The sequence below is a fragment of the Oryctolagus cuniculus genome, chromosome 2, assembly GCF_964237555.1.
Source record: "Oryctolagus cuniculus chromosome 2, mOryCun1.1, whole genome shotgun sequence".
In the NCBI taxonomy this organism is placed as follows: domain Eukaryota; kingdom Metazoa; phylum Chordata; class Mammalia; order Lagomorpha; family Leporidae; genus Oryctolagus; species Oryctolagus cuniculus.
This window is the reverse complement of record NC_091433.1, coordinates 191,443,737-191,456,062: the sequence shown is the minus strand read 5'-3', so window position 1 is coordinate 191,456,062 and position 12,326 is coordinate 191,443,737. Positions and strand designations below refer to the sequence as shown.

The 12,326-nt window shown below is 40.0% G+C and overlaps 1 protein-coding gene across 5 annotated transcripts in view; it reads right to left on the bottom strand.

Annotated features, from left to right (window-relative positions):
* ROCK2 (Rho associated coiled-coil containing protein kinase 2) overlaps positions 1–12,326 on the bottom strand; it is a 149,518-nt gene that overhangs the window by 35,765 nt on the left and 101,427 nt on the right. For all 5 annotated transcript variants that reach the window (XM_051827822.2, XM_070069461.1, XM_051827821.2 and 2 more), the window contains exons 6-13: positions 11,615–11,759; positions 8,295–8,433; positions 6,246–6,337; positions 5,321–5,480; positions 2,844–2,904; positions 986–1,065; positions 781–829; positions 70–205 (exon numbers count right to left, since the gene is read on the bottom strand). In XM_051827822.2, coding sequence (XP_051683782.2) covers positions 70–205; positions 781–829; positions 986–1,065; positions 2,844–2,904; positions 5,321–5,480; positions 6,246–6,337; positions 8,295–8,433; positions 11,615–11,759 — 862 coding nt within the window. The remainder of the gene's footprint in view (positions 1–69; positions 206–780; positions 830–985; positions 1,066–2,843; positions 2,905–5,320; positions 5,481–6,245; positions 6,338–8,294; positions 8,434–11,614; positions 11,760–12,326) is intronic.

The window sequence follows — 12,326 nt, the reverse complement described above, 5'->3', positions numbered from 1 at the left end:
GCCTACTACCCCAGTATCGGCCTCTCTCATTTCTTTCTTGATAAGCATTTGACATTCTACACCACAAACCATCGTTTTCCAGGTTTCGTTTCCTGTCCGCTTCATGCTCAGCCCTGCGCTGATACTCTGCGTTCTTGTGCTGAAGAAGCGCCTTTTCTCTTTCCAGTTGTCTCAGTGCGGACTCCACAGTTTTCCTTAAGGTGATCTGAAACAACGCTTCAAGTCAGTATCTAAGGGAAGTGTGCATGAAAACTCAAACAAAAATACTTAGGTCATCTCAAAATAAGAGAGACCTCAAGAAAAGTGATCACTACTTTTTGTTAGAACCATAATAATGTTTTGTGTCTGTAAAATAGCACACTCCCCTAAGCCATCAAGACTATAAACATTTTGCTCATACTGGAAGATAAACTTCCTAAAACTTTCCATCACTATTGAACTACCATTTTTAATATTAACTGAATAAAAAAGTTACAAATAGGAATTTAAAAAAAATTATCGCTTTCTGCTTTTAAACCATGTCATTAACCGTAATACAAATGCAAGCATTTATTTGGAGTATCTACACATAATAAATCAACTCAAGTTTGCAAAAATACAACCAAATGAAGTCGCCTAGGGTATGGAGGTTACCCTGTAACAGTCTTCTCCAGTGCTACAGGTTTTACTATATATATACCAAGATATGCATTACCAAAGTATTAAGAGAAGTAGGTAATTAAGTCAGACATCAAAGATTTTACCAGCAAAAATGTTAATAAAAGGACAGGACAACTATACCTCTTCTTCTAGCTCCTTTGCTGTTTTCTCCAGGCGAGAATTAACAGATCTAAAGAATTTCAGAAAGAAATAGTAAGTAATTCTAAGTTACAAAAAGCATAGTCTATACACTTAAAACAATTATATAATTACTGTGTAGCTCTTCTTTTTAATAAAATGTATAAACTTTAATTTTTAAATGTAATTATTTATCTATAAAACATACTTGCACTTCTGCTCCAGCTCCTCTTTGGCTTGTAACTCATTGCTAAGGTGTTCTTCTAATGTATATAATTTTTTCTGAATCTGTCAAAAAAAACCTGTAATTAAAATTTTTGTCCATATTTAAAGATGAGAGGCTAAAATAAAACAATGGCCAATGTATTTTGTTCTTCACTTAATACACATATCATCACTGCATTGGAATACTGCTGGACCTTCTTAGTGAGACTTACTGATAGACGGAAACACTCCCCGTCTCTTGCTTTCTTGCTCACGGTACACATGTATGTATGGTGAATATGGCTGAGAAGCTCAAATTATGGCAGGATTCTTTTGCCAAATTCATCATAAATAAAGGATACCATTTCTGATATCCCAGTGCTATTGTACAGAATATTTACTTAAAAATACAGTCACTATATGTGCTTATGAAATGCAGATAAAAGGTCTATATGAGACAAATATCCATCTGAATATGCACAAAAACATATTATTGTTCTGAGAAAAAAGTAAGCTCCGATTATATACCTCCCACACAGCGGTGGGCACCACACAGGATGTAAGGAGAACTCGACTGAAAGGCTCTTCAGGAGTAAGACAGTTAACTCCAAGTCATCACTCAGGGTTCTCCCTCGCCACAAAGCTGAAATTCTAGCTCCCACTAAATAATCCATATCTGCGACTTCATTTCCTTTTTAAAGGATTTAACTTTCTGATGTCATTAATCTAACAAGCACCCCAAAGGATGGTGAGTGTTTAATCTACCTGACAAAGAACACAAAACAAATGAGTAAGCTCAAGATAGAACAGCCAGTGCGCAGCAATGCCAATCAGCACCGATGCCAAGGTTCCTGCCACTCTTCTCTCTAGTGGTTAAATACTTCACATATCTTAAGAAAAACTCTCATTTTCCTATAATAAGACTATACAGACTAATAGAGAGTCACATTTAACTGCTTTTGGCTGCCACTATATTAGTCCAATTGGAGCACTCCTGCTAATCACAAGTTCCTGCTGCCAGTAACAGCACTTTGATAAATGAAAAAAGGAAACAACACACAATGTATTTTAAACAAGAGACTCATAGGAGCAAGAATGAAAGGGCTACTCAGTAGAAAAAAGGCTTGGGAACTTCTCTCCTTGCAGACGCGGCTCTGCGACACCAGGCAGCTACGACTGTATTACAACACTGTAGGGGGCTAGTTTTCCTCAGGTTTTCAATATTTGTGACAACATCAACATCAACATACCTCTTGACTTTCCTATTTAAGACAAAACAAAAGACACAGACAATATTAAAATTCTTTTTATGTTCTGTAAAATATCTGAAACACAAATCCTAACAAAATCATCCAACCTACCCAATTCTAAGTCCGAAGAAACAATGTTTAGCATTTAATTTTATTTTCCCACAAATGAAAGCAGCCTCTAGGAGTACGATTTAGCTTTGAATATACTTACAAACAACAGAGGTCACAAAATATTCTTTGATAAACAAAGCTATCCACTACACACAGTCATCCCTAAATATGAACGTAGAATGTGAATCTATCCTCTACTTCTATAGCTTATAGCTCTCACAGCACCTATCGTAACACTTTCCAACTAGTATTACAGCTGTTTATAAACCTATTCAGCATGTTTGCTACTAACTTCAGCCTAAGGCCATGCATAATTCATCTTTACATCAGTCACTATGTCTTACAATGAATTACTCCAATATTAGGCTGACCTGTATTAGACAAGGAACGCCACCTCATGATATAAAAAGTAGTATTAAATGAATTCTTAAAAGAACATGGGTTACTACTAAAGCATTTGAACACATGACTAAAGTAACCATAGTAAAAATTTACACATACTTCATTTTTCCTTGATTGTACAGAATCATTTTCTCTACAAGATGGGGAGTCACTTAATAACCTAGAAGGAAGGAGAAGGAAAATAAATTTCTTTGCATTTCATCTTAATCCATTTTTGATCTTATTCAACTACATTATTCTTAGAATTAAACAGCGAGCACAAAGAATTTCTCTTTCTTTTCATATCTATGTATTATTTAAATGGAGAAATAAACGTCTCCCTCTGGACATCCACATCATTTTCAGTGATTCAAAATGCCAAACTTGGGCCGGCGCCGTGGCTCACTAGGCTAATCCTCCGCCTTGCGGCGCCGGCACACCGGGTTCTAGTCCCGGTCGGGGCGCCGAATTCTGTCCCAGTTGCCCCTCTTCCAGGCCAGCTCTCTGCTGTGGCCAGGGAGTGCAGTGGAGGATGGCCCAAGTGCTTGGGCCCTGCACCCCATGGGAGACCAGGAGAAGCACCTGGCTCCTGCCTTCGGATCAGCGCGGTGCACCGGCCGCGGTGGCCATTGGAGGGCGAACCAACGGCAAAGGAAGACCTTTCTCTCTGTCTCTCTCTCTCACTGTCCACTCTGCCTGTCAAAAAAAAAAAAAAAAAAAAAAAAAAAAGCCAAACTTTCCCAGTCTTTAGTTTTACTAGGACTAGAGTCACAAAATAAACTATACTTTCCTCCTCTTCATTTCATCTGCGTTTCTATAACAATTTTATTCTTAGTCTACCCCATCTTCTGGAAAGAGACATTTCTACCCATTTTCAAAGATAACGTCTCTTGATCCCTGAGTCTTACTCTAACACAGCAATCACCATCTGTAGCTCCTCTCCACTCCCTTAGACACGCGTGGGTCTCCCTTGGCACTGACACCCCCATTTGGTCAGCATTAGATAATTTTCAGAACATTACCATTACCACGGTGACCAACTCATCCTTGTTTGCGTGGAATTTTCCAGGTTTCAGAATGGAAGCCCTATGCCGACCTGGGCAAATTCTAATGGTTGGTCACTCCGGTAATTCCATACAAGGACATCCAAAACCCATCAAAAACGCTTCTCAGGTGTCTTTATCGCCTCACTCAACTATTTAACAGTTTGTGATGGCACCTCACTGACTAATTTTTTTTTTTAATTATTTCAGAGGTAGAGTTATAGACAGAGGGAGAGACAGAGAGAAAGGTCTTCCGTCCATTGGTTCACTCCCCAGTGGCCACAATGGCCAGAGCTGCGCCAATTCGAAGCCAGGAGCCAGGTGCTTCTTCCTGGTCTCCCACACGGGTGCAGGGGCTCAATGGCTTGGGCCATCCTCTACTGCCCTCCCGGGCCACAGCAGAGAGCTGGACTGGAAGAGGAGCAACCAGGACTAGAACCAGCGCCCATATGGGATGCTGGCACTGCAGGCGGAGGATTAACCTACTGCGCCCCAGCACCAGCCCCTCACTGACTATTAATCAAAAGTCCCTTCCCAAAGCATACAGCAATACTCTGTTACATTATTCTCTGAAACTCCAACTCCACTGTACTTGCTTATGTCAACACTCACTTCAATCAACCAATAATTTCTGAATGGCCTGTGCCAGGCTCTGAGCTGGATGAAGAGGGGACAGGCAGGAAATCAGTCTCCTGAAACCCTGTAATAGTCATGATACAGTCAAATGCCCTACAGCCGAGCCCTACTGGACTACGCCACTCTGCTGCCTCCCCTAACATCCTCGCACCCTGGCCATCCAAAACCCTTTCTTAGCCATTTACATCAGGGATGGTAACTGTTCCGATAGACTTAGACTTGGCGAAGCATGCTACCTCTCCCTGAAGTCTTCCCTGGCTTCTCCTCATCCACTCAAAACAACTACGGCTTTTTTCTTCTGAACCACCTCAAATTCTCATCACATCTTTTTAAGGCAAAGTATCACACTCTACCCTACTCTAAGACAATATAATTCTCTTACAACCTTCATGAAATGGCAAGCTCCAACAAAAGCAGGTCCTTGTTTTTATTCTACATGCCCAAACAACACAGAACACTGCCTTGCAGGGCTGGTGTTGTGCCAGTGGGTTAAGCCACCGCTGCAATGCTGGCATTCCAAATAAGCCCAAGTTTAAGTGCTGACTGGTGCTTCTAATCCAGCTCCCTGCTTATACGCCTGAGAAAGCAGTCAAAAACGGTCCAAGGGCTTGGGCCCTTGCTGCCCACATGGGAGACCTGAATGGAGTTCTTTGGAGAAGATCTCTCCCTGCCTCCCTTCCTCTCGCTTTATGACAAATAAATCTTCCACACAAAAAAGTGCCTTGTACTCAAGGTAAATGAACATAATATTCAGAAACAAAATAAAATGAAATTTAAAATAATTTTCCAACAATCCTTTAAGAAAAACTCAAAAACTTAAAACATGTTAACACTATTTGATATATGTCATCTCAAAAAAGTATTATCATCTTATTGGTAGACTCCGAAAAGAATAAAATTTAAAACCAAATCACATACAAATTCTCTCTATAGTAGGTAAATCCTATAAAAGGCAGCTGGTTTCCCACAAAAGCTTTAGGAATCGGGAAGGTTTCCACATCGCCTTTATCATCTTCAATGTCGTCAAAATTGCTGCTGTCTATGTCACTGCTGAGTTCAGGGACCACAGGAGCTGCCGCTAATCGAAAGAAAAGAAATGAATTATTTCACTCATAACCAAAATGCAAAATATAAGCCACCCTACTTGTTTTATTATAAATCAATACATATTTTTAATAATGCTTAATTATACTGACATCAAATTTCATTGCATCTTTCATTTTATCATTTTGTACAACTGAAATTTTAGTAATTTATTACTATGAGATCACCTTTAAATACAGATTAATCAATTTAAAAGGGAAAGGTATATGATATTATTCTAGGTGTTGAAATTTACAAGCAACAATTACTTGCACAATTATTCTGTAGGGTGCTCAGTTTTCTACTTCTCTAAGCAGAAATATTTCTTACCTTTAAAGTGAATCAATATCATATGTACATGACATAGAACTGAATTACTGCATTGTGCCTTACCAGGACACAGTCTCCACACATAATTCTAATTTATCAATTCAAATTAATAGAGTATTTCCCTATTCTGAAAAAGTATTGATACCCACAAAACTCAACTGTGAATATTAAGAAATGTATAATGCTTATTGACATGAATATAATGAAAGCATTGGGAAATACTGCTAATAAATATGTATGTTTATTAAAATGGTGAGAAAATATTAATTTAGTTATAAATATTGCCACAGGACAAACGTGAAATGAAAGCTCTCAATTTAAAAATGAGTTAGTATTAAGGGGTCTCAAACATGATTGTTATTTCAAAAGAGGGATCTATTTATATGATTTAAAATGTGATGGAATGGAAATATTTAATTTATTGACTTACTCTCTCTTATGTTATCCCAATTCCATTGATCATTCTTAAAGAAAGGATGCTGTTTGATTTCTTCTACCCCATTTCGCCCAAGTCGTACCTCCCTAAATAATGCAGTTAAAGATTGTATTATAAAAATAAAATTATGAAAAAATAAAAATATTAACTCATCTCAACAGTTTAGCCAGAACAAAGACAACACATGAATTTGAGATATTCTTAGTAAAAGCTTCAGCCTAACTGTTTCCCCAAAATAAGCCACCCAGTTTATATCCTCTGATCGCTCCAGATCCATGAGGAAGCCTGCGATGCAGTCATGCCCTAGAAAGTGGAATATACGCTGCCTGCTGTCCGTGTCCGTTGGATCTGTGTCCATGAGCCTTTCAAGTAAAAAACCCTCTCGCACGTGCCAAATCACACGAGCAACCTCCTTCAAGGGAGGCCGGCACGGTCCGGCTTCCAGCACAGACAAGGCATTCAAAACTCTCCACAGAAAAATGTCTTTTAAAAGTTATTTTCTTCCTAAAAAAAAAAAAAACTCACACATTGTATCCGGAGCTACTGATATTTACTGTGATGAATTCTATCTCTATATTTATATTAAAATCACCATCTTAACACGAGAAAAATGCTACTAAGAGTTTCATTTTTTGACCCTGAGTTTTCGACGAAGAGTGCATGGAAATAGAGAGCATCTATTTTATGTATGGCCCTGGAGCTATGTTTAAATAAAAAGGAAAGTCTGTAGACTTTAAAGAGAAATGCTCCTAGTTACATTTATGGCATTAAACTATTTTCAAAATATCTGTTGTTAATTTATAATTATTTCTTACTGTACCTCCCCACCCTAGTGGTTGCTAAAGAAAATCTTTCAGAATTAGCACTCCTTTCATGAACACACAATATACCTTATTTTATAACTTACCATTCATCAACACTTATAGTTATTCCTACCAACTCCAAATGAAACACAATACAGGCTATGTTTTGAAATTATCAGCATTAATTGTTCACTAATTATATAATTAAAACTTTTAAAGTTTTAGTTTACACGATTGATAAACACATGATTATTACCCTCTATAATGAAGAAAAAAGACAAAATAATGTTCCCTGGCTCTGATGAACATTTTTTATGTTCACTTCAATGAGAGGAACAGTTATTGTTCATGTATATATACACACACACACAATACATATCCAGAATTCCACCTGTGAGACTTTACCCTACAAAAAGTACGCAAAGATGAACCTAAGAGAATATTCACTGCCGTACTGTGTGACAGCGACCAGCTGACGAGTGAGGTGAGCGGAGGAGTGACGGCGTAGCAGAGCTAGAAACGCCCTTAGTTACCTAACTTGAGCCCGTCGCTTTATGGATCAGTAAAACCATTTCCCAAAAGATGTACTCATTTCCCCGAGACCCCAAAGCCAGTGACTCAGTGCTGGAGCGGAAGTGCAAGCACGCTCACGCAGCGCGCATCTGTGCTGGTCCTGCCAGCGGCCTCCACCACAGAGGACGGAGCAGCAGAGAGGAAGGCGGAACAGGCCCAAGCAGCTTTCTAGCTCCCCTTTCAGAACAAAGCTTTCACATCTTTGTCATCTATTTTGTTTTTTAAAGTACAGAATTCCCAGAATAGATTTTTCATATCCAAATGCAAATAAAAGGGTCCAGAAAACGGCACCTCCAGGTGGAGCACAAATAGCTGTTAAGACTACAAACTGTTGGTGATTTATCTACACAAGTGCTACAGTCAAGGGTAACATGGACTAATCACCTTAGACCTAAAATGTGAATAACACAAAAGCTTCACACTTTCAGACAGGTGATGTACCAAGCTCTGTTCTCTGCTGGGTTAAGGAGAGTTAGCTCACGGCTGTGCTGCTGCACATAACAGGAGAGGGGAATCCAACTCCAGGTGTAGCGCAGGAAAAGGCAAACGCTGAGGCAACTGGGATAACGAGAGAGCTGGTTTCATTTGTGAGCAGTTAGGCATGTTCTCACTGCTACACATCTCAAGGTAAAGGGGCTTCTCGACAAAGAAATCCAGTGGACATTACCTATCTGTTAAGAAGGCGCAGATGAGATTCTTCGCATGTTTAGAAATTTCTGCATCTTCAGGGAAACATAGTGAATTTTTATGATCCATAATTTTACTGTAAGTTCCTACAAGTGAATCTGCATAAAATGGAGTGTCTCCTAAAATCCAAGAAAGACGACAATGAATGTATTAGAGAACCTAATATTTAAATATATTAAGTTTAAATTTTGCACATGCATGCAAGAATACCTGGTCTATAAGCTGGGAGCCCTTGTCAAAACACACAGACTCTCACAAAGAATACAAGTTGTAACCACGCCAATGCTTCTTCCACCCATGAAAGCAAAATGAATCAATGCTAACTCACTCTAGAATTTGCTGGTTTAGTTTTTAAGGCACAGAAACAGTCCACTGACTAACTCAAGGAAGGTGTCTGAGGGGATTCAGAACTGATGAGCCCTCCAGCCCTTCACAGCATCCACACCTGGGATCACTCTCAGGAGCTGCACTGTCCAGGTCGGCAGCCATCAGCCACATGTGGCAATCTTTTTTTTTTTTTTTTTTTTTTTTTTTTGACAGAGTGGACATTGAGAGAGAGAGACAGAGAGAAAGGTCTTCCTTTTGCCGTTGGTTCACCCTCCAATGGCCACCGCGGCCGGCGCATTGCACTGATCCGATGGCAGGAGCCAGGTGCTTCTCCTGGTCTCCCATGGGGTGCAGGGCCCAAGGACTTGGGCCATTCTCCACTGCACTCCCTGGCCACAGCAGAGAGCTGGCCTGGAAGAGGGGCAACCGGGACAGAATCCAGCGCCCCGACTGGGACTAGAACCCAGTGTACCGGCACCACAGGCGGAGGATTAGCCTATTGAGCCACGGTGCCGGCCCACATGTGGCAATCTTAAGTTGAAATAAAATGAAAGTCATATACAGCTCCCTAGTTACATACACAGTGTAATTTCAAGGACCCAACGCATTCAGGGCTGACCGCACTGAGCAGCACACCTAGAAAGCTGTGCCTCCATGGCCAGCTGGACAGCGCTGCTCCAGGAGTGAGAGCAGCTCTATTTTGTCACACAGGAGAAATCAGCCCGAGAGGCTGCAGGTGACTTGCCAATCATGACAAACAGAGCTGGCGAAGAACCGTAACACAATGCCAGGGCAGGCTTCCAGGTGAATGTCTGTGAGACACTAAAACCAGTGCTAAGAAAACGCTCAAGGCACCACTTGTCCAGTAATCATCTTCAGCCACAATGGCCCTGCCAGTGTGCCTATATTGTAAGCAATTTTACGGCAAACCAAACTTTGCCACACCAGCCAATCCCAAACTTCAAAAGGGATATTCAATGTTTTCGAGAGAAGGGAGGGTGCTTTTGAATTCAAGACTTTCCTGGTGCCATTTTTAGTTTCAATAAAATCCTTTAAATGAAGCCCAGTGTTAACTAACCGGAGCAAGCACCCACAGTAGGTTCAGAACACTACAAAGCACTGCCATCTGAAAATTTAAAGAGGGAGGGAGGGAGAAAAGGGGGAAGGGGGGAAGTATCATTACATTATTAGAATTATATCTATAAACTACATTGAAGCTGTTTTCTTTATATTAATACCACATTAACATGAGACTTGATGGGAACTGTGTTGTAGTTATTATCATGTATTTACTGTGACCCCAAGCATATAATATTAATAAATTCCTTAAACTGAAAAATAATTCTAAATTCAGCCCTCAGAGTTGAAATCAGTAGCAGATTTAAATGGCCTCTTCAGATGACCCAAATTTCCTCCTCCAAGGTACCTTACTTTCTAAATTGATGGAAGAGTCTAGGCAGGTAAGAGAATATGAGAGGTCTTCACAAAGTTCACGGAAAATGTGTATTATGGAAAAACCATTCATCAATTTAAAAATATTTTATATCAAAATAAACTTATTTTTTAATTTTTTTTTTTTTGACAGGCAGAGTTAGAGAGAGAGAGAGACAGAGAGAAAGGTCTTCCTTCTGTTGGTTCACTCCTCTAATGGCCACTACGGCCAGTGTGCTGCACCGATCTGAAGCCAGGAGCCAGGCGCTTCCTCCTGGTCTCCCTCACAGGTGCAGGGCCCAAGCACTTGGGCCATCCTCCACTGCCCTCCCGGGCCACAGCAGAGAGCTGGACTGGAAAAGGATCAACCAGGACAGAATCTGGCGCCCCAACCGGGACTAGAACCCAGGGTGCCGGCGCCACAGGCGGAGGATTAGCCTAGTGAGTCGCGGCACCGGCCATAAATAAATACATATTTTTAAAAACTAAAAGAGAAGGGGCCAGTGCCATGGCTCACTTGGTTAATCCTTTGCCTGCGGCGCCGGCATCCCATATGGGCGCTGGGTTCTAGTCCTGGCTGCTCCTCTTCCAGTCCAGCTCTCTGCTGTGGCCCGGGAGTGCAGTGGAGGATGGCCCAGGTGATTGGGCCCTGCACCCGCATGGGAGACCAGGAGGAAGCACCTGGCTCCTGGCTTCAGATCAGCACATCGACGGCCACAGCGGCCATTTTGGGGAGTGAACCAATGGAAGGAAGACCTTTCTCTCTGTCTCTCTCTCTCACTGTCTAACTCTACCTGTCAAGTAAGTTTAAAAAAAAAAAAAAAAACTAAACTAAAAGAGAGAGAAAAAGAAAAAATGGAAAACCTTAGGAATGAAATCTATCATATAAAGAGAAGTTCTGAAATACTTAAGCTATTCAAATTTTGATCTGCTCAAAGAAAAATAAATTATTAAATATGGCTCTGAGTTTTCTGAAACTGAAATATTATAAAACATATTTATCTTGATAATCAAATGGTTCATAACTATATTTATGATTCACTTAACTAGAATTACAAATATACACACAAGTAATAAGTAGAATGAAAACAGTTTACAAAATCAATTATGTAACATAATTACATAAACAAAAAGGTACTTTTAGTTCCCGATTACTATTGGAACAAATATTACCAGCCTTATATTTAAAATATTTACAAAAATACAATTACCAAGAAAACCTTAGAAGAGGCCCAATGAAACTATAAACTTGCTTTTTGTTCTAACAGTTTTTTTTTTAATTCAAAAAGCTCTGCGAGAGAAATATTTCCTTGCAATACACCTTCAATTCCTTTGATAATCTCCTTATTCTACTCAATCACTGTGCCAGTATCAGACTTGCCATTAATTCTCCGATTAACAATATGTCATAGCAGATACTGCTAATTCAAGGTTACCAGAAATCCCAATTCTTCCCAAAGATGCAGGCAACTTCTTTATATTCTCAGATTCAGTGTTATGAGAAGGATTTTGAAAAAAGGACAAGCTAAAACACTTACTTACCCACTAGCATCTCAAAAAGGAAAACACCCACAGACCACCAGTCACATTCCCGTCCGTAGTAGCCATCACCCCCTTGTGACTTCAGGACCTCAGGGGATATGTAATCAGGTGTGCCAACTGCTGTATCACAATGTACCATGCCTGTCTGGGTAAACAGTGGAGATCAATGTGAAAACACACACGCCCATAGATGCAATTAATGCATTTATTTTCAGACACACAGCAATGACATAGTGCTTCCAACAGAACTTTGGGGATAAGTGCAGTATGAATTGCACAAAAATGTCTGGATTATGGGAGATTAGGGATACATTTTTAATTCATCAACGAAAGACAGAAAAGGCAGTAAACTCCACGGAGACTATTATATTCAACAACTTTTGCTTCTTTTTCTTATTTCTTACACTATGAAGTAGTCATAAGAGAAGTAAAAAATGTGGTCTTAAAGCGTCTAAACTGGGGAAAAGCAAGCAGTCATTAGAGAAAGGAAGCTTTAATATTTCCAGAAGAAACTGAAGAAATTAAATGACAAAAGGGCCTCCCATTTAGAAGCTGGATAATGAAATGGTTCCTACACTATCAAGAAAAATAGGAAATAGATCAAGTGTTTATTTTATTTTATTATTTTTTTTTATTTTTAGAGAGAAAGGTCTTCCTTCCGTTGGTTCACCCCGCAAATGGCCCCTACAGCAGGCGCGCTGCGCTGATCAGA